The following is a 26,304-nucleotide window of genomic DNA, read 5'->3' as shown; positions in this document are numbered from 1 at the left end:
TTGTTGTTGTTGCTGCTTTTTTTCCCCCCCTCTTGCTCTCAGCTGCTGTACCCCAGCCAGCCCAGGCTCAGCAGTTCTCTGGGGCTCAGGCCCTTGGGGTTGCTCCCTGGTTTAATGACTCAGCCATAAATGCCTGGTAGTTGTTTATGTCAGCTCTTCCCATCCAGCTGGAAGGGTGTACATTAGATTTCCCAGAAAAAATCCTATTGGCTTCTCCTGTGGGGCACTCACATGCACCATTGTTGGGTTTGTTTCCCCAGCCCATGATTCTGTTGAACTCAGCTCCCTTTTTTTTCTCCAGTGGGTACAAGAGAGGGGATTGTTTGGAGCTCAGTGCTGTAGGCAAACCTACGTTTTCCTTTTGTTATGTTGACTCTGAGGTTTTGTGGGGAGAGTTGGGTAGGGACAACACTAGAAGAGTTTACAATTGGTTGAGCTGAAACACCAGGGGGAAAAAATGGCTTGGGATGGGAATGTGGGGACAAGTGCATCTGAGCAGGCTGTGGAGCAAGTCATGGAGAAGGTTCCTGGGCTTTGCTTTGGGCAGGAGTTGGGTCAGGCCCAGCATACTCCTCCAGAACCAAATTCTGTCAATGGGCAGCTCCTGCCTTTGGTCCTCACCGTGCCAGGAGGTTCCTGAAACTCAGACAGATTCTGGTTTTCTCTTTGGCTCTTCCAGGGGCCAGCCCCTTCTCAGTCTTGTGTCTCTTTTCCTCCTGGAGGATGTGTTGCTTCTGCGTGGAAGCTCATGTGTCCCAGGTGGGATGGATGTGTCCCAGGAGAGATGGATGTATCCCAAGTGGGATGGTGTGTCCCTGGAAGGATGGATGTATCCCAGGAGGGATGGATGTGCCCCAGGAAGGATGGATGTGTCCCAGGTGGAATGGATATATCCCAGGTGGGATGGATGTGTCCCTGGAGGGATGGATGTGTCCCTGGAGGGATGGATGTATCCCAGGAGGGATGGATGTGTCCCAGGAGGGATGGATGTATCCCAGGTGGGATGGATGTGTCCCTGGAGGGATGGATGTGTCCAAGGTGGGATGGATATATCCCAGGTGGGATGGATGTGCCCCAGGTGGGATGGATGTGTCCCAGGAGGGATGGATGTATCCCAGGTGGGATGGATGTGTCCCTGGAGGGATGGATGTGTCCCTGGAGGGATGGATGTATCCCAGGAGGGATGGATGTATCCCAGGTGGGATGGATGTGTCCCAGGAGGGATGGATGTGTCCCAGGTGGGATGGATGTGTCCCTGGAGGGATGGATGTGTCCCTGGAGGGATGGATGTATCCCAGGAGGGATGGATGTATCCCAGGAGGGATGGATGTGTCCCAGGAGGGATGGATGTGTCCCAGGTGGGATGGATGTGTCCCAGGAGGGATGGATGTGTCCCAGGTGGGACATGCTCCCCAGCAGAGCTGTGTGCCTGCAGGATGCACCATGGGTTTGGTGTCCCTTGGCAAGAGCACTCCTGGTAGGGCATTCATGTAATTACCCTGAGCAGTCCCACTGGTGCTTCTTCAATGAACTGGAGCTTCTTCAGGATGAAAAGATTCCTGGTCCTGCACCCTCCAGCTTATTTAATACTCTGTGATTTTGTTGCAGATTACTCTGGATCGTTTGTTTGTTGAGAAAAGTGGGGCTGAGCCAGAGAGGCTAGTGAGAAGTAATAAGATTTAAACAATATCCTGAGACCTGCTTTATCTTAGATCTTGATTCTCCCTCGAGTTGCTTGTGTTTCCTGCCAACAGCCCTGTATTGTGGCTCTGTAATTCTGACCAGCTGATAGTTATGCTGATGTATTTCACTCCTTCTTTAGCTGGTGATAATTTTCTTCCTTTTTTTTTTTTTTTTTTTTTTTTTCTTCCTCCCTGTAATTTGGATTTCTTCCTAATTACATTACATTACATTACATGACATTACATTACAGTCAGAAGCCAGTTCTGCACTGGGAGGGAGGCTGAGTCCTCCCATGGGATGCCCTGGTGCAGCTCTGATGCCTATGTTTGTACCACCAGTGGGTGTGGTGGAACTTTTAGGGGAAAAAAAGAGGTGCAAAGAAGTATGTTGTAGTTCTGGGCCCCTCACTTCAGGGAGGTTTAGGATGGATATTAGGAAAATACTCACAGAGAGGGTGATCCCATTGGAATGGGCTGCCCAGGGAGGGGGTGGATTCTCCATCCCTGGAGGTTTTTAAGAAAAGGCTGATGTGGCACTGAGTGCCATGGGCTGGGAACCACAGTGGCAGTGGATTAAAGGTTGGACTTTGATGATCTCAGAGCTCCTTTCCAACCCAAATGATTCTGGGATTCTGTGATAGTTGTTCCTGACCCCTTCGACTTCCAGTGCAGGTGCTCACCTGTGATTATTCAGCTGGATTTGTCATGAAGAAGACTATTTTTAACTATTTTTAACAGAAGAGGTTTTAAGCAAGCAGACAAGCTGTTTCTGGGTTTTTTAATGTTTTCAATACCTGCAGGCTTCGTTTTAACAATTGGGGGGTGATTCTTTTGCAGGTGTGTGGGGAGAAGCAGCGCTTTGAGAAGCTGATGGAGCACTTCCGAAATGAAGACAACAACATAGACTTCATGGTGAGTGCTGGGTGTCCTCAGCAAGCCCTGGTGTCAGGTTGGACTGGGTTGGACTGGGTCTGGTCCTGCTGGCATGGGCAGGGGACGTGGCTGCCTTCTGATCCTTGGCCTGGGGTGACCTCAGTCTGATTTCCCAGTGCTCCGAACTGAACGGACCCGTTTTGCTTTTAGCTTCAGTTCCCTTCAGGATAATGCCTGGTGCCCCGGTGCAGGTAAGAGGGAAGCTGGTGCTGTGCTCTGCGTGGCTGTGGGAAGGCAGCAGGACCTGCAGCACCAAGCTGTGCCTTGTGTCTGTGTGCAGCATCCCCCCAGTCACCGGCAGAGAGGTGTGGGAGAGCCTCACTGCAGCTGCTGCCTGGCACTGTCTGGTGTACTGATGAAGTACAGCACTCACCCCACACCACCTGGGGTTCCTCAGTGGGCATCTGCATGAATATTCACCAAATCCACTTCCCCTGGAGCACAAGAGAGTGGTGAGAGAGGAAGCTCTGGCTGGCACCCCCCCACCTGGCAGCACGGGAGAGGCTGTGGATGAGCTGGCTCATCGTGTGTCCCATGTCAGAAATGCTTCTGCCAACACTCCTGTCAGAGGGGTGAGGAATTCCAGGCCTGTTTTTAATCAGGAGAGGTGCTGGCATGGTGAGGGCTCTCTCCCTTGCAGTGCTGGGAGCTTCAGGGCTGAGCTGCTCCTCTGCAGGAGAACTTCCCACCCAGCACATGTGCTGAGGCCTCTCTTGAACACCTTGTGACACTTGGTCCTCTTGTACTGCTTTGCCTTAAAGTCTCTTTTCTGCCAGGACTCAGGTGTTATAACACCCAGTCTGGTGTTTCCTACAGGCTTGGAAAGCTCCAGTGTCAGTGGTGTGCAGGCTCACACCCTTCAGGGGACAGCAGGATAAAAAGGAGGAAGAAAGGATGGCTTCTTTCTTCTATTTGAAAAGAAAAAAAGAAAAAGTTCCAGAGCTCCCCTGCAGTTTTACAGTTAGCAATCTGCTCTCAGGAACCCTCTGACATGTTACACTTGGGTTTGCTCCTTCTTCCTGCAGTCCCAGTAAGGACTACACATTACACACTATACATTAAATATCCTCAGACATACATGCAATTTAGTCTGTAGTTTAACAGGAAGAATCATCAGCCCTCACCACCCAGCTCCTTGTCATGTTTGGTTCTGTTCTGTTCTGGAACCTGTCTGGTTCTCCAACCAGGACACTGACAGAGAGGGGTGAATCATGTTTGGGGAGCAGGAGGGTAGCACAGCCACTGTGCTGTGAGCAGGGGGAATTGCCCACTCTTTAAAGAAAAAAAATAAATAAAAATCATCTCTCTTTTAATCGTTTTTAATCTTTTATCATCTTTATTTAAGATACAGACTAAGCAGGCAGTGCTGGGGGAGCCAGCAGGGTGTGCCCTTGGATAAAGTGGGTGCAGGAGCCCCAGTTCCAGGATGTGATGTTAGAGCTTGTAATGTTAGAGCTGCAATGACTGAAGATAAACAGAGAGATGTTCCTGCAGGACACCTCCTGTCCCACTGCCCTGGATGGAGAGAGCTGTCTGGGAAGCTGGAGCTGGAAGGGTGAATTGCATGGATGGACAGGGAGGAAAGAGCAGCAAAAAGGCAGAAGTGTTCTAGAGAAGGGCTCCTGGTGATGACCCTGACTTACTTCATTTTAAAAGCAACTTGCTTAGCTTAGTTTTCTTTTGACTTGACTGAATTCCTCAGCTGTGTATGTAAGGATCTGAGAAAGGAAATGAGAACTTGGCCCTAACATTGTGAGAGCTAAAGCAAGTACCACAAAAGCACTTCTGAACTAAGGGGGTTTGGCTCTGGGTGGTAGGACAGGACAGCAGGGTGCAGCTGGCAAAGGTCAGCACCAGCAGGAGGAGGAACCAGAGTTCCTGCAAAGGGAACTGGAAGGGATCCTGCAAAGACTCAAAACCTGAAGTTAGGTTTCCAGCTGCACGGATGAGGTTGTTTGTGTAAGAGATGGTTGCACACTGAGAGATGGAGGTGAGGCATCACAGGAGGTCCTGGATGACTCTTTGGACCATCTTCCTTCCTCTCTTCCTTGGGGTTATCTCTTTTAGCAGTCTCAGAACTTTGCATTACCTGGAGTTGAAGTGATTTAGGAAACAGAGTGGTTTAAGCTGCTCAGGATCTCCATAGGAAGATGTAGCTGCAAGGTTTTGACTGACCTTTGGTTACCCACTTTGCCTTGCTGTGTCCCTGGGGTTCCAGCTCCAAAGCTGGGCAGTACCTGGCAGTTCAGGAAAGTGTTTCTGGCAGTTCAGTGGCTGTTGGGAGCTCTGCTAGTAGAAGCAACCCAGGGCATCCTGGCCAAACCTGTAGCCAAAGGCCAGCACGCAGCAGATGCCTGCCCAGGAGTTTGTCCTTTGGGCCTGTAGCAGATGGCAGAGAATTGCCCAATTTCCTGCAGTAAACTGGTGATCCAGCAAGTGGTCTGTGGTTCTGTCTTCTCACAAAGTGACCCAGAGTGACCCTTGGTGTCTCCTGGAGCCCTGTCTTTGTTGGGAAGTGTCTCCAGAGGTGTTGGGAAGCTGCTCTTCCCCCAGCTGCAGCATTGCAGCATGGATGGGGCTGTACCCCTGGGAAACCCAACCAGGACTGGGCAAACCTTCTCCTGAAGCAGTTCAGACATGACAGAAGTGGTCATCTGGGAGCTGAAAGAGGGCCAGGGGTGCTTTGCAGAGCAGGATTTGGCTCTGCCCCACACTCCAGGACAGCACAAACCTCCTGAGGTTTGCAGCCCCATTCCTGCTGCTTGGTAAAAGGTTTCCTCACCTCTGCTTCTCCTTGGCTCCAGAGACTTTTCCTTTCCTTCACTGTTCTTGGACACGTTTGGATGCCAGCTCCTCCGGTCTGGTCCCTTGTTCAGTTCCCAAACCACAGCTTTGGAAAGAACCCTTTCTGCAAACAACAAAGTGCCTTTTGTGAGATCCCCGTCTCCCGGGCTGGGGGCTTCCAGTTGCAAAATTAATCTCCTTTTTACAGCCCCTTTGCAGATAATTGTTTTCTTAAGAGCTTGTGTGATGTCTGGCCCTGTGAGCTGGCGTGGAAAGCATTCCCCAGCAGGCAGGGAAGGTAGAGGCAGCAGACATGACTTAATTCTGGAACCCTCCTTTGCCTTTATCACCCCAGACAAACGCCCCACGAGCCCCAGCCCGGCACTGCCTTGGGGAAAAAGAAAAGCTGCAGGTCAGGTCACAGTTTCCCCATGTGGTCATAGCAAAGAAATGTGGTCAGTCACCAGGTTGGGCCCACAAAACCCCTGGAGGGACCTCTCCAGGCTCACTGGGCTGGGGGCTGTGATGCTCCCTTGACAGCCATCTTGTCCTTGTCCTTGTCCTTGCAGGTGGCCTGCATGCAGTTCATCAACATCGTGGTGCACTCGGTGGAGGACATGAACTTCAGAGTCCACCTGCAGTATGAATTCACAAAGCTTGGCCTGGATGAGTACTTGGATGTGAGTATGGAATGTGGCCAGAGAAGGGAATGGAGCTGGGGAAGGGTCTGGAGCACAGCTCTGCCCAGGGGGGGCTGATGGAGCTGGGGATGCTGATCCTGGAGCAGAGGAGGCTGAGGGGAGAGCTTCTGGCTCTCTGCAACCCCCTGAGAGGAGCTTGGAGCCAAGGAACAAGGGATGGGACAAGAGGAAACAGCCTCAAGTTGCTCCAGGGGAGGTTTAGGTTGGAGCTGGGGAACAATTTCTCCCTGGAAAGGGTTGTCAGGACCTGGCCCAGGCTGCCCAGGGCAGGGCTGGAGTCCCCATCATCCCTGGGGGGGTTTCAGAGCCCTGGAGATGTGGGGATGAGGGACATGGGGCAGTGATGGGGGAAGGGTTGGACTGGGTGACCTTGAAGTTCTTTGTCAACCAGAGTGATTCTGTGATGGAGTCCCCATCATCCCTGCAGGGGTTTCAAAGCCCTAAAGCCCTGGAGATGTGGGGATGAGGGACATGGGGTGGGGGTGGCCCTGGCAGTGCTGGGGGAAGGGTTGGACTGGGGTGATCCCAAAGCTCTTTCCCAACCAACCCAATTCTATCATTCCATGACCCACATCAGGGTGGTTCTGCTCAGTGTGGGGCTGACTTCTCTCTGCAGGGGGATGGGGACCCACATCACATCCCCCAGTACCACCAGTGCCCAGCCAAGATAGAAACCTCCTTAGAGCCCATGCCCCTGAGGCTTTGGGCAGTGCAGGGCAGGGTTGTCCCCATGGTCTCTGCTACAAACCCAGTGCCTTGGCTGCTGCTTGGGGGCTGTGGCCTGGAGCCACCCCTGCAGAAGAAGAATGAGCTGCAGCTCACTGCAATTACAGCCCGGGAGCTAAATTTGTACCTTTTTTGCCTTATGACAAAGGGAGGATGAACCACAGTTGTCCTCACCCATGCCACGTCCCTAAGCTCCAGCTGTCAGCTGCAGGACTCGTGTCACCCCCTCCCCCTCAGGTGCCACCAGGGTCCCCTCCATCTCCCAGTGGAAAAGCCCTCCTTGGAGTTTCCTGACAGATATCTGGCATCCTCTGGGAAATGGTCTCTTGCAGAAGAAAGCTGCTTTTTTATTCCCCTTTTTATATTTTTCTCCCTCTTCCTGCCCTCGGGGAGCACACAACAGAGGTGGTGTTGACAAGGGACTGATTTGTCCCTGCAGACTCCTGCTCAGCACTAAAAGTTTTTTTTTTTGCTGTCTGCAGGACCTCTTTGTCCATGATAACACCAAGCACAGGTCTGTTTGGGGTCCCAGGGTGGCATCACCATGCTCTGATGTTATCTCTGGAGATAAAGCAAACCCAGCTCAGCCCGAGCAGTCAGCTCTGGGTTTCAAAACTTGCTGTTTATCACCTATGACCCCAGCTAACCTTGAATGCCAGGTGCTTTCCTGGGTGGTGGAGGTGGCTTCAGCTCCCACCAGCTCTGCTGCTGGTGTCCCTCCTGCTGGGACAGGCTGGAGGAGCTGAGGGACACCTTGGGTCTTCTTGGCTTTGCAGAAGCTGAAGCACACGGAGAGTGACAAGCTGCAGGTGCAAATCCAGGCTTACCTGGACAACGTGTTTGATGTGGGAGCTTTGCTGGAGGATGCTGAGACCAAGAATGCAGCCCTGGAAAGAGTTGAAGAACTGGAAGAAAACATTTCCCACGTTAGTAGCACACTTTGTCACCTTGGTCTCTTGGGGTGGTTTCAGAGCCCACTCGCTGCGTGGGGGTTTGGGGAGGTGGGAGCAGAGGCACAGCAGGGCTGCAGCCTTTGGGGTGAGGAATATTCACTGCAGCAGAAGCCTTTGTACTCCTGGGCTTCTCTGTGGGGCAATAATCAGGTTTTTTTGGCAAAAGAAGGAGTTTGGGAGCTCTCAGGCAGGTAAACTTTTTGGTTGCTTTCTTCAGAGGCTTCAGCCTTGGTGTGGTTGCAGGTGGAGCCACGAGGTGCATGGAGGCTTTGCAGAGAGTTATCTTGGGAGCTGGAAAAGAGGATTTACATAAAAACTGCAAATTCCTCAGCAGTGCAGTGCTGGGGAGTGGAGCAGCTAAGCAGCCCCTCTGTGTCTAGAAACATTACTGGGCTCCAGAGGGAAGGGACTGGACAATGGCACTGTGCAGGTGTTCAGTGTTCACTCCTGGCTTTTCTGTCCCTGACCTTCCTGGTACAAGGTCCAGAAAACCTTGGTGGTGTGGCTGTTTGACAACTGGCTGTGCAGCATTGCCCCTCTGAGGTGCTCTTCTGCAGTAGAAATGGCACTGTTTGTCCCGTGCATCTGCTCCTTTTGGCTGCTTGGAAATATAATGGTGGTGAATCTTTAAGGGCTTGCTTCTCATCTTTTGTTACATAAATGAGACTCATCCCAGGAACATGGACATCATTTTCTGTTGTAGCTAGATTGGTGATGATGTAAAAAGCCAGCAAGGACAGTGGGGCTTTCAGATTCCAGGTTTGTGAGGCTGGAAAAAAAAATTTTAAAAAATAATAAAAAAAAAAGACCACGGGAAAAAAGAATTAAACGGTTTTGTTCATTAGTAATCAAATTAACCTCATTGTGAGAGGTGGTATTTATAGGTGACACCATTTCAGCATCTAATGGTTTGCCACTGTGCCACTGTGGTGTTCTGTGGGGTTTTGAGGTTTCAGATCAGCCTTAGTGTATGGGAAATAATTGCATTTTAAGGGCTTTATTGTAGAGCAGGGATTCCTGACTGGCCAGGCTCCTAGCTGCACTCCAGCAGGTTACCTGCTGCTCCCAGCTGGAGGATTACATTCATCATCATCATCATCAGAACCTTCATCAGGGCACTTTGTGTGCCCAGTCACCTGCAGGAACCCTCCCTCTTTTCAAAGACAGACTTCAGGGTTTGGTGGGACATCAATAATTCAGCACCTGCCACTGCTCCAGGAATGGTTCCTGACGTGTTGGCTGAGAAAACTGCTGTTCCCTACTCCTGTCATCTGTTTCTCTTTTGAATGATAGTTATCTGAAAAACTCCAAGATACGGAGAACGAAGCCATGGCCAAGATTGTGGAACTGGAAAAGCAACTTATGCAAAGAAACAAAGAACTGGATGTGATCCGGGTAGGTGCAGGGGGAAAGCTCTGGCTGGGTGCCATGCTTCAGGGGACACAGCTCCTGCACTCCTGCTGTATGGGGCTAAAGAGCCTTTGAACTGGCCAAGGGACTTCTGTTGGCTTCCTCAGTTTGAACCCAGGGCAGGTCTCAAGTAGAGTTCCTGGTGTGTGCACTCAAAGATGAGTGTAAAACACTTTGGATGTCCCAACAACTCAGTGAATGGGTCAGGTACATCTTATCTCTCATCTTATCTGTGGTTTGGTTGGGTGCAGAAGGGCATTGAGATGGACCTGGAGTCCTTGAGGCAGAGCAGCAGGATGGGAACAAGTGCTCTGGGGCTGTGCTGTTGGGTGCAGTCAGACTCTGTGCACAGCCCAGACTTGTCACTTCTTGGTGTACAGATTTAGTAGGAAAAAATACTAGTAAAATGTTACCTCACTTCAGCCTGGGTGTCCTTCCAAAGCCTGGTGCTTCTAGGGTCCCTGGGTATGTGCAGGGGCAGGGGCACTCTCCCTCCAGGTAAGGAGCTCTGCTTCTGCTTCCCTGAAACTCATCAGGGTTGTACCTGCACAGGATGTTTGGGATTAGCATAAGGAGTGGGAGACACTGTGAAAAAATGATGATGAGGAGTTCTGGTGCCCAGAGGTCTCTCCTCAGTGCTGTGCAGAGCCCTGCTGCTGCCTTGGCACAAACACTGACTGGATTCTTCCTCACCAAAAAGCTGTTTGGTTTGCATCACAGGGCAGTGGTCCTGAGCCCCTGGCACAGTCACCCTCCCGTGCCAGCCTGCTCTTGGTGTTCCCTCTGGGGAGTACCAGTGCAAGCTCCTTGTCTCTGCTGCATTCCCAGGAGATCTACAAAGATGCAAACACCCAGGTTCACACCTTGAGAAAGATGGTGAAAGAAAAAGAAGAAGCCATCCAGCGACAGTCAACGCTGGAGAAAAAGATCCATGAACTGGAGAAGCAGGGAAGCATCAAGATCCAGAAGAAAGGGGATGGTGACATCTCCATCCTTCCTGTTGCTCTGGCCTCGGGGATGGTGCCAGCAGGGCCAGAGGCTGCAGCTGGTACTTGTGTCACACCAGTCACTGGAGCTGCATCTTCAGTGCCACTGCCACCACCTCCACCACCATTGCCTGCCCTAGCAATGTCCTCTGAGGCAGGTAAGGAACATTCTGTCCCTGGGACATGGGCTGCCCAGGACCTGGAGGTGGAGTTTGTTGTGCTGGGGAGAGTCACAGCAAAGCCACCTGCAGTTGTGGTGGCACCTGGCAGCAGCCAAGGATGCTGAGGTCCCCTCCCTGTGGTTGCTGTCTCATCCTTGTTCATCTGATCCCTTTCTACACCCTTCAGGTGACAGAAAAAGACAGCCAGCTTCTTTCACTCATTTCCTCCCTTGTTAATACACTGAAATACTTTGAAGGGTCCAAAAAACGTTTGAGTCAGACTGGTGGTGGTGAAGAGGGGCAGAGTGGGGGACGAGGTGGACGTTGTGGGGTTTTTCTGCCTTTGCTTGTGACATCTCAGTTGGCCTGCACAGTAACACTCTGGTTTTCCTTCATTTCCTAGTGCAAAATGGTCCCGTGTCGGTGACAATGCCACCCCCACCACCACCCCCACCACCACCTCCACCTCCACCACCACCTCCTCTCCCAGGTCCAGCTTTGGAGTCGTCTCCTGCAGCTCCACTGCCACCACCACCCCCACCCTCAGCACCTCCCCTGCCTGGGACAGCCTCTCCCACCGTGGTCTTCAACTCAGGGCTTGCAGGTAAAACCCCCCCACATCTCCCTGGAGTGCTGCCCATTCCTAGCAAAGAAAGGAAAGTGATGTCAGGGCACTGAGCTGGGGCTCTGTTGTCACCTCAGGAACACCCCTGAAGTCTCCCTGAGGTGATGCTCCCAGGGGGTTATAAGAGGAAGGAGCATTTGGTTGGGTCTGGAAGAGATGGTTTCTTCAGTGAAACTCAAGCTATTTGCCAAAAATGTTTTCCCAGCATGATCATTTTTGGCTTGAAGCAAACAAAATAGGGTTTTGAAAGCAATGCAAAGCTTCGTGGTTTTGATTTCTTCTGAGAACTCAATGAAGAAATATCTGTGCAAAAAAACAAACAGAAAAAGGCAAACTTTTTTATAATCTTTTGGAAGGAAGAAAAAGTTTGACTGTCTTTAATCATGTTTTTATGTGCTCTCTGACATATGCCAAGCAAGTAAATGCTAATTGGTATCACACTGCTGCCCCCCAGGAAATCTTGAGAGCATGATACACGCTCTGATTAATAGCTTTTTCCTGATTAAATATTCCAGCCTTTAAAGTTTCCTCTGAAAGTGAAAAGCAGCATGGAACTAGAGAATCCTGGGGTGTTATTACAAAAAAAAAAAAAAAAAAGCAGTGCAGTAGCTGCCAGGAGGTGCCAGGAGACAGAGCTGTGCCCTATGTCCCCTCCTGGTGTGACTTTGGGATGGGAGGAGCAGAACAAACCCTGCTCCCACCCTGGCTCCTCACCCAGGGGCTGGGTGAGATGCCCAGGGGAGATTTGGTTCTCCAGTGGATTAGAAGAGGGAAGCAGAGTGAAAATACCCTTTCCTGATGTGATGGCTGTGCAGGAAGGAGCATTTCTCAGAAGCTTCTGGGGTCAGCGAGGAGTCAGTGAAGGAAGAAGTTTTGCTTTCCTGACAGTTACTAACATTTTCCTGTTTTTTTTCTCTGTTCTTTCTGCTGCCTGGTAAGATGGGCCAATCAAGCTCTTCTGTAGGTTGCTTACTGCTAAGTATTTACTTATCTCTTACTCCCCTGTGCTGTGCCCATGTGTGTGTGTGTTGGGGGGGGGACATTGGGGGGCTGGTGGGTGGGGAGGGGGCAGCCTGGGGCAGGGTGCTTGCTCCCACAGCACCCAGTAGCTTTGGGGATGCTGGGAATCACCAGGATTTGGCACCCAGCAGGTCCTGGTGCAGCAAAGCACTTGAGCAAGTGATGAAGAGAGTGTTTTGAGGTTTGGTTCTGAGGTACCCTGGATGGGTTCTGCCCAGGCAGCCCAAGTGCTGAGCTGCCACTGCCCTCCACTGGGTCTGGTCCCCAGCTGTCACCACGTCCCCAGCAGCAGCACAGCTCTGGGAATGTCACCTTATTCAGGGCTCAGGAATGGAGATTTTAAGAGATTTTGATGAGCTGCATCAGGAAGTGGCCCAGGAGGCAGTTAGCTTCCTTTGCTGTCCTGAAATAACCCAGGAGCAGTTAATAATCTATTCTAATGTATGTGCAAGTGGAAAATGTGCACATTTTTTTTTCGTGGGTATTTCAGATGGAGAAAGCTATTTCTTCTCTTTATTTTAGGAATTGTTTGGAAATAACCACATTAATTAAGCAGAGAGTAAAACTCTGTTTGGTTTAGATGAGCAGAGCTCGATCACGTGTGTTGATGTCTTCCAGCTGGATGAAAATAATTCTCAAAATACCCAGCTGAAAATTGTGTATGTTCCCTGTTATTCACTTATGGTTCTTTGTTTCAGCAAATCCTCTTGCCAGAAATTTATTCTCTGCACTGTGCCTGCAAAATGAGCACGAGCAGGAAAGGGACATGGACACACAACTCCCTTCTTGTTTTACAAGTGGAATGGCAAAGCAAGAGAAACGTTTTCAGCCCTCACCCAGCTCTGGCCCACAACACAACTGTCCCCTCGAATAGGTTAAAGCAGACATACAGAACATTAGGGGGAAGTAAAATAATTAATTGCTCAAGTGCTCACAGCCTGGGAGCCTTCTGAAGGCAAGGGGCTGAGCTGCTCTTTTCCACTGCAGAGGGAGGACCAGGGTTTCCTATTCATGTTTGCAGCTTGGAAAAGAAAGAAACAGATTATTTTCCAAGTAATTCAGGGGCAAACCCACTGATCTGTAGCTTGCATGAATGCTTTATAGCCACTACCAACTGCACCTTTCCATCAAGGAGCAATGGAATGAGAGCTGCGTTACGGGAATAATTCCTGTGCTTCCCAGACCTGTTGGGAACAGGAATGGAAAAGTTGTTTTCCTTGCTCCAACATTGCTGTGTAGTATGCTGCTGACAGAGGAGCCAGAGCAGTCACTCTTCATTTTCAGAGCTTCCCTGTGTAAGGTACTGAACCTTTTTCTGGTTCTGCATGATGCAAGGTGATTGCATCTGGGATTTCAGAGTGCTGCAGCCCACCCCCTTCGGCTTGAAAAGATGAACCTGGTGAGAAGCAGCACTGCCCATTGCAGCAGGAGTGGGAGGAGCTGCTCCCTGTACCAAAGCCTTGCCAAAGGGCCTTTTTTTTCCTTCTTGTCACCTGGCCTGTATCTCATTTGGTGACACGGGCCAGCTGTGCATCACCTCGCACCAGGGTGGGCTCTGCAGCCAGCAGGATGGGGTTAAATTTAACCACTCTCTCCATTTTCTGCAGCGTTTAAAAATAGCCTGGGCTTTTAAATCACTCCAGACAACATGTGGTAATAAAATAAGAACGTGTTTCCCTTCACAGAGAAGTTTCCACAGGCTCTGGAGCTCTGTCTGGTTCAGCAGGGGCTGGGCTGGATGAAGCCTCCCGGGGAGCTTTGCCTGGCAGGATTTTTCCAGGCTTTCCAGTGGGCTCATTCAGCTCTGGCCAGTTCCTCCTCCAGTGCTGAAGTGCTGAGTGGGAAGCTGCCCCGGGGGGTGTTTGTCAGGGGTGGAGGAATCTGTCATTTCTTCTCCTCTGCTCTCTGTAGCTGTGAAAATCAAGAAGCCGATCAAGACCAAGTTCCGCATGCCGGTGTTCAACTGGGTCGCCCTCAAACCCAACCAGATCAACGGGACAGTCTTCAATGAAATAGATGATGAAAGGATCCTGGAGGTATGAGCACTGCTCGCTGCCTCCTACCTCTCTCCAGAACACAGGGAATATTGGGCTTGGCAGGGGTAGATCCAGGTATTTTGGCAAAAGCCTCACGCAGTGACCCGTGGTACCCAGTGAGGAAGGTCAGCGGGAGTGCCCGAGGAGGATGGGGTTGGTAGCTGGTGGTGCTGATCATGAAGGCTTGGTTTCCAAACCCCTTTTGTGTGTGTTTGTTTAAAACAGATCAGCCAAGCTGAGGAAGGTGTGTGTTTTTTGCCAGCCTGAAACAACTGGTCTGGTCTGCAGGATGGAGCATGGCAGGATAGACCATTAGGCTGGGTAGACCATGACATGCTCTTTGGGTTTTAGTGTCCTCTGCAGGAGAGATAAATAACTTTCTCTCTTTTTTAGGATTTAAATGTGGATGAGTTTGAAGAAATATTCAAAACAAAAGCCCAAGGTCCAGCCATTGATCTTACTTCGAGCAAGCAGAAGATAACTCAGAAAGGGTCAAACAAAGTCACGTTACTGGATGCCAACAGAGCCAAAAATCTTGCCATTACTTTAAGGAAAGCTGGAAAGACTGCAGATGAAATATGCAAAGCCATTCACGTGTAAGTAAAACACTACTCAGCAGAAAAAAACATGTTTAACATTTACTGTGATTCTGGTAAGTGGAATGGTTTTGCACTGGCAGTTGATGTAAATGTTTTTGTGTTGGAAACAATCCATGAGGAAGGATGGAACCCTTTGGAATACCCAGGAATCAAATTCCCTTGCATGAAAATTTTAAGAAATGCAGTTTCATGTTGCTGCATCACTACTTAGACTTAACAAATTAATATTCTCCTATTAAAGAAGCTAATTTGTGTATATCCACAGTGTGCTGCTGTGCTTAGTACTCATGGCCATGACAGGCACCTGGTGTTTCCCCTCTGGGGAGGAGCTTCAAAATTTGGCTGCACAAGCATTGCCTTGGGGGTAGTGTGGGGGGTGACCCTGCAGGTTCAACTCTTTGGGTTCAGGAGGCTCTGGTCCAAATAAAAAAACCCCTTCTGTTTGTTCCTCCCCATCTCCCTGCCCTGGTAAAAATGTGCTGTGGGCATGGAGGAGTGGGGAGAGTGGCCACGTGTTTGGAAACAGAGCCAGGGTGTCCAGCAGCACCTTGACATTTGCATGTGCAGCACTGTGTGTGTGTCCCCCAGCCAGGGCAACAGGAGCAGGAGTAACTTCAGAGCATCTTCATAGTTCTTGTTGTGTTACTGACTCAAGCTTGGGTGTAGCTGAGCTGGGGGAATCATAGAATGTCAGGGGTTGGAAGGGAGCTCTGGAGATCCCCCAGTCCCCCTGCCCCAGCAGGATCACCCAGGGCAGGACACACAGAACACATCCAGGAGGGGTTGGAAAGGCTCCAGAGAAGGAGACTCCACCACCACCTCTCTGGGCAGCCTGGAACAGGGCTCCCTCCCCTCACAGCCAAGAAGTTTCTCCTCACATTGAGGTGGAACATCCCAGATTCTAGTTTCTACCCATTATTGGGTTGAGCAGCATTGTCCTGCTGAGCATGTTTTGGGCAGCTTTGTTACTTCTCCATGGTTTTGTGTAGAGCCTTGTCCTCACATTGCTGCTGCTTCTGGGCTGTCACCACGCAGGTTTGACCTGAAAACGTTGCCAGTGGATTTTGTGGAATGCCTGATGAGGTTCCTGCCCACTGAGAATGAAGTCAAAGTCCTGAGACTCTACGAGAGGGAAAGGAAACCCATCGAGAACCTCTCGGACGAGGACCGCTTCATGATGCAGTTCAGCAAGATTGAGAGGCTGATGCAGAAGATGACCATCATGGCCTTCATTGGCAACTTTGCAGAAAGCATCCAGATGCTGACCCCAGTGAGTCAGGGACATCCCCTGGGGCAGACCCAGAGGGTTGTTTTCCACCACAGAGAGATGGTTGCAGTGTTGTGGTGTGGCAGTGAGTTTCATGGGGACAGGACGAGAAACAGGCAAATGAAAAGTGGTTTTTGAGCTCTTTTTTTCCTGGAGCAGTGGCTCCAGTATCCTGGGTGCTGTTTGTGTGGCAGCTGGTAGCCTGTTCCATCCTGTCCTTTTCCTTTGCCCTGTAGAAGTTTAAAAGCAGTTTAAATGAAAATCTCTTTGTTTATATCATGGGGGAGGGTTATGATCAGTGCTGGTCTGTGGGCTCCTTAAAGTGTGTCCCGTTCAGCCCCGTGCATCTTTCACACTTGTAAGGATGGAAACATGAATGCACCCTCACCCAACCACATCTCAGTGTGGTAAAGCTGCTGGACAAATAAATTAATTATAATCCTGACGTGTCAGAGCAGGAGAGCATTCATGCTAGGGCCCATGGTATGAGTGAAAACAAGGGGGGTTTTTTCCCAAGTGGGTGTGTTCTGTTTTTTATTTTACTCTTGGGTTGGACATGCATTAACCAAAGCTCTTCCTGTGTTTACCTGCAGCAACTTCACGCAATAATAGCTGCATCTGTCTCCATAAAATCATCCCAAAAGCTTAAGAAGATACTGGAGGTAGGTCTGGGCTTAGATATATTCAATATCTCCATCCCTCACCTGCACTGGAACCATATCTGGGTGCTGACCTGCCAGCTCTCCTTCCAGCTGGGCATTTGTCCTGAAAATCCATGCTCTGCTCTGTTTCATCCTGGCAGATAATCCTGGCCCTTGGGAACTACATGAACAGCAGCAAACGAGGAGCTGTGTATGGGTTTAAGCTACAGAGTTTAGACCTGGTGAGTGAACCAGAGGTGGGGGAGCGAGCGGGGACACCTCCTGTGTGCCTGGGCAGTGGCTGCTGGGGGACCTGGTGTTTGCTCTGCTTGTTGTTATCAGGGAGGGCATGTGTCTTCAGAGACCACAGCTTGCAAAACACCCACTCCAGGTGTCAGTCAGCTTTTCCAGCCCTCCCTGTCAGGTGGAGAAACCCCAGGGAACACGGGTGGGGGCACTCGGTGTGGAGCTGCTGCACCTCCACCACATCTCTGCCTTCTGTCCCCAGCTCCTGGAAACCAAGTCAACAGACAGAAAGCAGACCCTGCTGCACTACATTTCAAATGTGGTCAAGGAGAAATACCAACACGTGTCCCTCTTCTACAACGAGCTGCATTACGTGGAGAAGGCTGCTGCAGGTACCCTCCCCTCCTCTGCGTGCCCAGCAGCGGGCAGGGACCTCCCAGCACTCTGGGGATGGGCTGAGAGGGCACATCCTGAGGAGGGATTGTGCAGGCTGTGGGTTGAGGTGCTGTCAGAGCAGGAGCAATGCAGTGGTTTGGTTTGGTTTGGTTTCCTAGTGTCTCTGGAAAACGTCCTCCTGGACGTGAAGGAGCTGCAGAGGGGCCTGGACCTGACGAAGCGTGAGTACACCATGCATGACCACAACACCATGCTGAAGGAGTTCATCCAGAACAACGAAGGGAAGCTAAAGAAACTGCAGGATGATGCCAAAATAGCCCAGGTATGCCTTTGTCCTCAGGGTCTGGCACTGGGGTGCAAGGGACACAGTGAGCAGCAGGATGTCACAGCACAGGACACGGCAGGGAGGAGATGGGGCAGCAGTGCTCTGGGTTTGTCCCTGGGTTCAAGGTGTGGATGAGCTGGGCTGAGCCAAGGGTGTCCATGTGCAGGGGAGATCTAGGGCCTCTTTGCACTGCAGTAAAGGGTGGTGAGTTCAGCTTGAAATCCCTGTGCTTTTTTTTGTAGGATGCCTTTGATGATGCTGTGAAGTACTTTGGGGAGAACCCCAAGACAACACCCCCCTCAGTCTTCTTCCCAGTGTTTGTCCGCTTTGTGAAGGCCTACAAGGTGAGCAGGGGCATCTCTTCTCTCTTCTCTCTTCTCTCTTCTCTCTTCTCTCTTCTCTCTTCCTTCTTCTCTTCTCTCTTCTCTCTTCTCTTCTTCTCATCTTCTCTCTTCTCTCTCTTCTCTCTTTCTCTTCTCTTCTCTTCTCTCTCTTCTCTTCTCTCTTCTCTTCTCTTCTCTTCTCTTCTCTTCTCTTCTCTTCTCTTCTCTTCTCTTCTTCTCTCCCCCTTTTCCCCTTTTCCCTTCCCCCCTTTTTTTTCCCTTTTCCCCTTTTTTTCCCCTTTTCCCCTTCCCATTTGGTTCCAGCCTGGCTTAGGGCTCCCTCTGGCTTTGGCTCTGTTATCCATCCTCCCCAGCACAGCAACACCAGCCCAGGGCAGCACAAATAAGTTGGTTTGGGGTTATTTTCAGGTCTGTCTGAGACAAAGGAGGAAACCTCAGACATTGAATGTCTGGGTGGCTGCCCCTGTAACCCTGATTACATGGCTTTTGGGACTGGGAGAGGATGGTTTGTGCCACCTGGGAAGGGCTCTCCCAGCCCAGATTGTTCAGACTGTGTTCAGAGGCAGATCAACTGCTACACCCAAGTTTGCTTCCCTGGAAAGCCCCATGGCACCAAGTGCTAGTGTTACTCATTTGTAAGATTTAAGTTCTTATAGCAACTGGAAGCTATAACCTGGGTTGATTTTGTTTGTTTTTTTGTTTTTTGTTTTTTTTTGGTGATAAATAGCAAGCAGAAGAAGAGAACGAGCTGAGAAAAAAGCAGGAACAGGCCTTAATGGAAAAACTTATGGAGCAAGAGGCACTGATGGAGCAACAGGACCAAAAGGTATGAAACAGATTCCTCCTAGCAGGAGCCATTGTGCTCATGTTTTCTGTGGTAGTTTAGAAACCTCAGCTATGTGTGAAGAGCTTCAGTTGCCCAGCTTATTCTTGCCTCTAAATAAGTGTCTCTGGAAGTTTTCTTCTTATGGAGAGACCCCAAAAAAGGTTGATAGTGTGCAACTGAGTGGTTCTCCTGCAGCCCTGGTTGGGCTCTTTAGTCCCAGCCAAGCTTTTCCCTCAGGCAGCAAGCCTGTTCTCCTGCTTCCCCTAATGCTTCCAGAGGTAAGAGCATGGAGCTCCAGTTCCAAGTGCTTAGAAGGCTGGGAAGGGGACTACAGAGGTAAGAAAGAGCAGCCTGGCAGCCAGGTTAGGTGTCACTCTGCCTGTCCTCAGCAGGGGACACGAGGCAAACACAGGTGTGTGTGTGTGTTCTTCTCTTGAAAAAGTGGTCAGGAAGCTGCCAGTTCCTGGCTGCTGCCAGAGGGACCTCCTGGGGAAGCAGGGAAGAGGTGGAGATCGGTCCTCTAAACCTTCTTCTCTTCTCTTCTCTTCTTTGCTTTCAGTCCCCTTCACATAAAACCAAGAGGCAGCAGCAGGAGCTGATTGCAGAGCTGAGGCGGCGGCAGGTGAAGGATAACAGACACGTGTATGAGGGGAAGGATGGGGCCATTGAGGACATCATCACAGGTAAGAGCACCTCCTGCCCTCTGATCTCAGGGCCCCTTCACCAAGAACAACTCTGGGCATCTGCCCAGCAGCTGCTGCAAGTGCTTGGTGTCCTTCCTCAAGGAGCCTTGGCACTCTGCACAGCTCGGGGTGTTGGTCAGATGGTGTTGATCAAGCACAGAAGCTTTTGCTAATGGTCCCTAACAAACCAACCCCAGTGAGCTGCCTGTGCCTGGCTGCTGCCTGCACAGACCCCTTGGGTCCTTGGTTCTGTTCCTCCAGCCTCTGGGGACATTCCCAGACCTGCAAGGCAGCCGTGCTCCATCTCAGCTGATGCTCTGGTGGGGAGGTGCATGCCCTGCAGAGCTTTCCCAGGAACCCTTTTCCCCCCCTCCACATAAATGAATGACAGATGTTTAACATTATTAAGAGCCTACGTTTTCATTAAAATGTACTAACAGTAATTGCAGCACATTACTGCACAGTTACAGCAAATCATTTAGTCAAACCTGAATGATTTATCACCCTAAGCTGCTTCTGGTTTTACTGCTTCTCAGATGGGTGGGCAGAGTCTGCACTGATCCCAGCCTAGGGAGAGGCACAGAACCCCCTGCCCAGGCCAGAGACAGTCAGGTGCAAACATTTGCTGATAAAAAGAGACACCTTCTAAATTGCATTTTGCTCAGGAGTCAAATGATTGTAAACTCTACAGCTGCTCTGATTGCAGTGCTTTGGTTTTACTGCCCTTTCTTCACCTGTGCTGGGGAAAGAACATGATTTTAACACTTCAAAAGCCTTACAGTAATTTGTTTCCATTGCACAGAAGCTCAAAGGAAAGGTCTTAGGGCCAAATTCCTTTGGCTTCTGCTCCTGAACGTTTTTTTCAGATGAGTTTTTCCTGCAGGAGGCCAGGAAAGCTGTTTTACCACTCACCAAGGGAAGCCAGGCAATTTTTGCCCAGCTAGATTACAGAGCTGAAATGCTTGAAGCTTTCACAACTCCTTTTAACTGTGATTAATAGCTTCCTCAGATAATATTCTCTGTTTGAAGGGCAGAGTTGGTATAATATCTAATCTGCTACTGCTGCTGCAACTCCCTCAGCCTCCTGGAAGCTTGTTTAATGGGTGAAGTGGTTCTCCTGCTCTGCAGGAGGAACAGATTGTGTGGCAGGAGAGCATCCACATGGAGGAGGCAATCCCGTGGAGGGAGTGCCAGACCAAAATTAAGCTTTTCCTCTGGTCTCCTGCCTGCTGTTTCCCACCACAGAGATGTCTCTGAGGGCCCTGATGTAATCATAAAGCCATGGAGTAAAAAAGGGTGGGCACAGGTGTGACCCCTGAGATGGCAGTGGAGGGGGTGGGTACAATCAGCAGTGTCACTTGAAATTGGGTTGTGCCTCCCCAGGAAAGGTGTGTGGCTGACACCACCCCCTTTCAGAGAATAATTTGGGGTTGGAAGGGACCTCTAAAGGGTCATCAGACCCAACCCCCCTGCAGTAAGCAGGGATCCCAGAGCTTCCTGGAGCAGGAGCCTCTGGGGAGGGCTGAGGCCACATCACATCCCAGCATCCAGCCCAGAAAACTCATTGCCCTGTGGGTCAGGGCAGTCAGGCAGCTGTGCCAGAGGGTCCCTGGGTGTCCCTGCCCCAGCACTAACCCTGTACTAACCCCGTGGATCCTCTGCTGATGGCTCTTTGTCTGTTTGGCTGTTGTTATTCCCATGCAGTGCTGAAGACCGTGCCCTTTACCGCTCGAACCGCCAAGCGGGGCTCTCGGTTTTTCTGCGATCCTGTTCTCACTGAGGAATTCCATTACTAAACTATTCCTCTTTCACACCTGATGCTCTTAGAAAAAAGAAAGGTTGCTGTAGATTGTTTTTTGGTTTGGTTTTTTTTTTCAATTTCGTTGACACCTCTCCGTTTGTACGGATCTCAGCCAGGATCATGTGAATGTTGAGTGTGTAGTCGTGTCCGGCGTCCACCCCAAGTTGTATTTCTGTCACCTCTCTTGCATGTTCCTGTCTCCCTGTCACTTGTTTTTCCTTCCATCCCATCGACTCGGTGCTTCCAAAGGCACCTCCCACCCTGCTGGCAGATGCCATAGAACAGCAAGTGGTGGAAGTCACAGTGGACGTGGTGCAGGTTCACCAGACTGAGGAGGTCATCCCCAGTCAGGCAGTGACAGCTCACTTGGCTTTTCTATGTCACCTCTTCTGGCCAGCAGATCTTCCTCCATCTGCTGCTCCAGCTCTGAAAGATGCATGTAAACACCTCAGCTGTGTGCCAGAGGGGGATCAGGGGCTGCATGATCTTAGTGGGACCTTCTTGGGGTTTGCTTTTGGGCTTTTCTGGGTCGTCTGTTCCTAACCTGTGTCCTCAGCAGGGTCTCTCCCTGCAGGGCTAGATTTTAGTTACCCAGCACCTGCATGTCTGCATGCGAGGCACAGGAGCATGAAACCTCCTCTCATTCACTCACATCCACATTTAACCTCCTGCAGTTCCATGCCAACTTTGTCTGCACCAAACCAGAGCTGTTCCCAGGGCACAGCTGGGGCAGGAGGTGGGGGGGAGGAGGGAAAGGTTGGCATGGAACTGAGCTGTGCACATCCCGTGGTGTAAGGTGTGAGGAGGGTGTGTGTAACCTGCATGGCTACCAGCACTGCTGTCTTCAGCTCAGGCCTTCAGCAGCTGGAGAAGACAACAGTGTTTCCCCTGGGTGAGCTGTATTTTCATGACTGCTTCTAATAAACCCACGAACTCTGACCAGCTCGGGGGTTCTCTGCTCTTTCCAGTTACTTGCTGTGGTATCTTCCTGGAGCCAATCTTCAAAGCAGCTTGGAATCTGGGTAGCAAGAGGTGGGGTGGCCCTCCTGTCCCTCACCAGGTCTCCCCTCTCTCCCAGCCCTGCCCTCACCCTTCTTGCTCTGTTGGCTGACCTGCCTGGGAGTTTTGAACACTGAGTTGACTTGCTTTTCATTTTCCATCCCATTTTTTAACTTAACCATCATTTTGTGTTCTGTTTTGTTCTTTGTTTTGGTTTTTTTTTGTTTTCTTTTGGTTGTTTTTTGTTTTTGTTTTTTTTGTTTGTTTCTGTTTAGCCCTAAAGAAGAATAATATCACTAAATTTCCAAATGTTCACTCGAGGGTAAGGATTTCTTCTAGCACACCGGTGGTGGAGGATACACAGAGCTGGCAAGCATCACTTTTTACTTAGCTTCCTCCTCTCTCTATATGCCAGGCAGCCTGTTGGTAGATGTGGCTAAAGGGTAATACTGGTGAGAGCCTAAAAGCCCCTGGAGACCCAAACCCTTTTTTTTCCCCTGTGTCAGGGATCCAGAGTCCATGGGCTGGTGACCATCTGCAGGACCCTTTCCATTTTGGCCTTTTCTCTTCAAAGTTGATCCCAAAGAGGCAAGCTGGTCCCTGGGGTGTTTCAGCCCCCTGGACATTCTGCTGCCCCCATCTTGGTCCTGTATGGCCACTAAATGGGCCAAGAGAGATGGACACGTGGAGGTGGGAGAGGGCACCCTCAAGCAGATCACCACCTTCTGGGGCACCCCAAGAGCTGAGGAGTTTGGGAGTTGTATTTCACCCCAGCCATAAGTCATCCCTCAGGACATCTGAGGGAGGGTTTGCCCAGTCCAAGGCAAATTTGGCTTCCAGGAGAGGAATATTTTACCCCCAATTAACTTGTCAGGGGTTCCACGTGTGCTTGGTGTATCCCATGTGTAACAGCACCTCCATCTCCAGCTTTCTCCTCTCTCCAGTCCCTTGCATGCTCAGTATTCCCACTTCTTCCCTCCCCAGCAGTGGGGTCAGGTTGAGCTTTGCTGCCAGCCAGGAGAAAGAGGAGGGGGAGGGATGGGGTTGGCCTCACCACTGCCTTCAGCTGAGGAGCATCTGTCTCTGCACCCAGGGATGGCAGTGGTGGAGCAGCTGGAGCCTTGCCAGCTGGTGCCAGCTGCTTCCCCTCTTAAATAAAGGGGTGTATAGGGAGCATGGACCCCCCCTTGTGATGCCAACCACTTGTACCCGGGCTCACACCTCCCTATGAGCTTCACCCCTCTTTAGAAACCTCCTGCAGCTCCTCCTGGTGCTGCTGAGGCTGCCAGAGGTCCCGGGGCAGCCTGGTGGCAGCTGCTGTGGCCTCCTTGGTGATGTCCACCAGCACCAGCAGAAACTGGGTCGATGTTCCACTGCCAGCATCACCCCGTGTAGTCACCCACCAGCAGCCCAGCCCCTCCCACCAGTATCCCCAAGTATTCCACCAGTATTACCTGCTGCTTGGGTGCCTAGACCGAGGCCACCCCCCTCCTTGCTGCCTTCTGCTCTCCTTGGGTTGGAGCCGCTTTCCCTACACAAGCTGCTTTGATTGGCTTCCAGCAGGACCTTTGTTGGGTTTCGGTTTGGTTTTTTTTGTTTTTTTCTTCCCCCCCTTCCTTTGTCTCGGGTGCGTGGTGGGTGCTGGTGGGGCGGGGGTGCTTGTTGCCTGCTGACCCAAGGCCCTCCTCCTGCCCCGCAGATCTTCGGAACCAGCCGTACCGCCGGGCCGACGCGCTGAGGAGGAGCGTCCGGCGCCGCTTCGACGATCAGAACCTGCGCTCTGCAAACGGTGCTGAGATCCCCATGTGAGCTGGGGGCACACGGGTGCCGAGGAACCAGGGGGTGCTGGAGTCAGACCTTGTCACCTCTGCCTCAGCTCCGGGCCCTGCCGCTCCCCGGCGGCCTTGGGGAAGAGGGACATTGGACTTGGGAAGGGCTGGGGGGACCCGGGAGTCACCAGAACCCACCCAGACCCATCGGAACCTCAGCCATGGGCTCTGCACCCAGCCAACAAGTGCCTAAATCTGAAGTACCTGCTCAAATTAACCCAAGTGAGAGGCTTGAGTTGATTGGGTGTCTCTTCACACCAATACCTTGCTCGGTGTTTGTTGTTTTTAACCAAAATGTAAAAAAAAACCCAACCCAACAACAACAAAACAACCAGCAAACCAGGCGTTGTTTTCGGGGGTTTGGTTTGGTTCTGGACAAGTGTAGTGACTGCTCCCCTGTGGCCCTGCAGCCCGGGCTGGGTGGGAGCAGGTGACAACACTTGGACATCTTGTCCACCCCCGGGGAGCCTTGGCTTTGGCCACACTCACTGCCTTTGGTTTGCCTTGGTTTGTTGGTTGTTGGTTTGGGTTTGGGTTTTTTTTTTTTTTTCCCCTAAAAAGGAGACATTTAGGGGCTTCCTCTGTGTCACATGGAGACCATTCCAGGCAGAGCCCCATTCCCTTTTCCCACCAGGCAGCCTCGGTGGGTGGGGGGTGGCACAGGGAGGTGGCCACAGGGTGTGCAGAGCACCCATGGTCACCCCTGGTGCTGCAGCAGGGAGGGGAGGAACAGAGACCCAGGGGGTGGCTGAGGTGTGGGCTGTCTTCTTCAGCTAGAGGCAGCTTTTGGCTAACAGCATATTTATTAATTAGCACTAAGGGATTAACATCTCCATCACCAGTATTAGGGCTCTGAGGACCCTTTGCAGTTCCTGCTCCGTGCCCTTCCTACCCCACTCCAGCTCCACCTTCCTTGGACAATCCAAGTTCCCTGCTAAGGGTCATTTGGCCAGGGAAGCCCAAGCTTAAATAACAGAAATGAAAACCCCCGAGAGGTTCTCCACTTGAACAGCTTAAAGAAAACAAGGGGAGAGGAGACCTGAGCAGCACGAGTTTGCAGCAGTTCCCCAGCAGCAAAGGCTCAGTGCCGGGGCTCGCCAGCAGCTTCCCAGCCCTGAAGAGCTGGACTGAAGAGAAGTTTGTATTTTCCCCCCCCAAGATACATCTTTTGCTTACAGCTTAACCTTTCCTGGTCTCATGGCATCAATATCTTACTTGTAAAAATTTACTGTATAGTATTTAACCACTGAATTTCTTTTTTTTTTTTTTCTTTTACGTTGTGCTTATGTGAACCACTGGTGAAAGGTCCTTTTTTTTTGTTTTTATTTTTTTTTTCCCCTTGGATAATGTGTAGTTATATGATAATCTGTTTTTAAATGTACAGATATTTTGCTACAAAATTGGTGCAGTTTTTTATGGTTTTTACACTTCTCTTTTATTCCCACTTTAGCCTCCGGGTAATATTGTAAATATTGTTTAAAAAAAAAAAAATTAATGCATCGGCCTGTGCTATACAATCTGAATGTTATTTTAACTTATAGTTTTTGTTTTTATATTTAACTAAATGGACAGTTTGGGGCTCAAAGTTACCACATTGACCTCTGCTTACCTATTTACAGGAAGTTTACTTTAAAACTGCCACCTCCTTGCATTTACAGCACCGTGTACTTGAGATGCTAAAGAGAACTTGCCAGCCCAGCTGCTTCTTCACTGGCAGTGACAAGAAGAGGCTTCTAATCTCTGCAAGGAAATTGGACAATTAATTTAAGGGTTTATTAGGCAAAGGGTTAAAAGCACCAGCTCTCACATTCCTAAGCTCAAAGGTATTTCTTTTTTTTTTTTTTTTTTTTCCCAATTGAAGACAAAAAGTGTCATAAACTGGACCAGAAAGCTGGCGCGTTCTCTTGAGTATTTCCCTAGTAATAGACCTGCTTCTTAGCAATATTAGAAGTGTTTTATAAAAGCAGTTCATGTTACTTTCCTGGTCTGTTCCTGGCATAAGATCAAATAAACTATTTACACTACTACACTGGGATCCAGAAGCTTTTTTCTTTTTTTTTTTTTTTTTTTTTTTTTTGGGGGTGGCTTTGAGGCTTTTCTGCACTTCATGCTCTGCAGCTTCCAGCAGCACAGAGCAACACGGGTGCTGCTTTGGGTTGGGGGGGGTGTATGTGTGTGTGGGGTTTGTTTTTTCTTTTTTTTTGTTAGTTGGTTGGTTTTGTGTGGTTTATTTTTTAATAGAAAAAAAAAAATAAACCCACTTAATTTGCCTTTTTCACCCAGCTATACTGAGAGGTGCCAGCCCAGGCTGAGGAGCTGCTGGGCCAGGAG

The 26,304-nt window shown here is 50.4% G+C and overlaps 1 protein-coding gene across 4 annotated transcripts in view; it reads left to right on the top strand.

Moving 5' to 3' along the window:
* The window catches only part of FMNL2 (formin like 2), a 125,963-nt gene extending 99,963 nt beyond the window's left edge, over window positions 1-26,000 (top strand). The window contains exons 10-27 of one of the 4 annotated variants that reach the window (XM_030454453.1): window positions 2,520-2,594; window positions 5,969-6,079; window positions 7,603-7,752; window positions 9,073-9,174; window positions 10,018-10,333; window positions 10,740-10,940; window positions 13,893-14,017; window positions 14,411-14,613; window positions 15,652-15,886; window positions 16,477-16,545; window positions 16,686-16,766; window positions 17,033-17,162; window positions 17,325-17,488; window positions 17,734-17,835; window positions 18,563-18,661; window positions 19,221-19,344; window positions 22,420-22,466; window positions 23,844-26,000. In XM_030454453.1, the coding sequence (XP_030310313.1) occupies window positions 2,520-2,594; window positions 5,969-6,079; window positions 7,603-7,752; window positions 9,073-9,174; window positions 10,018-10,333; window positions 10,740-10,940; window positions 13,893-14,017; window positions 14,411-14,613; window positions 15,652-15,886; window positions 16,477-16,545; window positions 16,686-16,766; window positions 17,033-17,162; window positions 17,325-17,488; window positions 17,734-17,835; window positions 18,563-18,661; window positions 19,221-19,344; window positions 22,420-22,466; window positions 23,844-23,882 (2,373 nt within the window). In that variant the 3' untranslated portion in view covers window positions 23,883-26,000. Of the gene's footprint in view, window positions 1-2,519; window positions 2,595-5,968; window positions 6,080-7,602; window positions 7,753-9,072; window positions 9,175-10,017; window positions 10,334-10,739; window positions 10,941-13,892; window positions 14,018-14,410; window positions 14,614-15,651; window positions 15,887-16,476; window positions 16,546-16,685; window positions 16,767-17,032; window positions 17,163-17,324; window positions 17,489-17,733; window positions 17,836-18,562; window positions 18,662-19,220; window positions 19,345-21,048; window positions 21,154-22,419; window positions 22,514-23,843 lie in introns of those variants that run through there. The other 3 variants (XM_030454451.1, XM_030454450.1, XM_030454452.1) reach the window with 3 other exon arrangements.
* The last annotated feature ends 304 nt before the right edge of the window (window positions 26,001-26,304 follow it).

Source organism: Calypte anna, chromosome 7 (genome assembly GCF_003957555.1).
Source record: "Calypte anna isolate BGI_N300 chromosome 7, bCalAnn1_v1.p, whole genome shotgun sequence".
Classification (NCBI taxonomy): Eukaryota; Metazoa; Chordata; class Aves; order Apodiformes; family Trochilidae; genus Calypte; species Calypte anna.
This window is presented reverse-complemented; position numbering and strand designations above follow the sequence as displayed.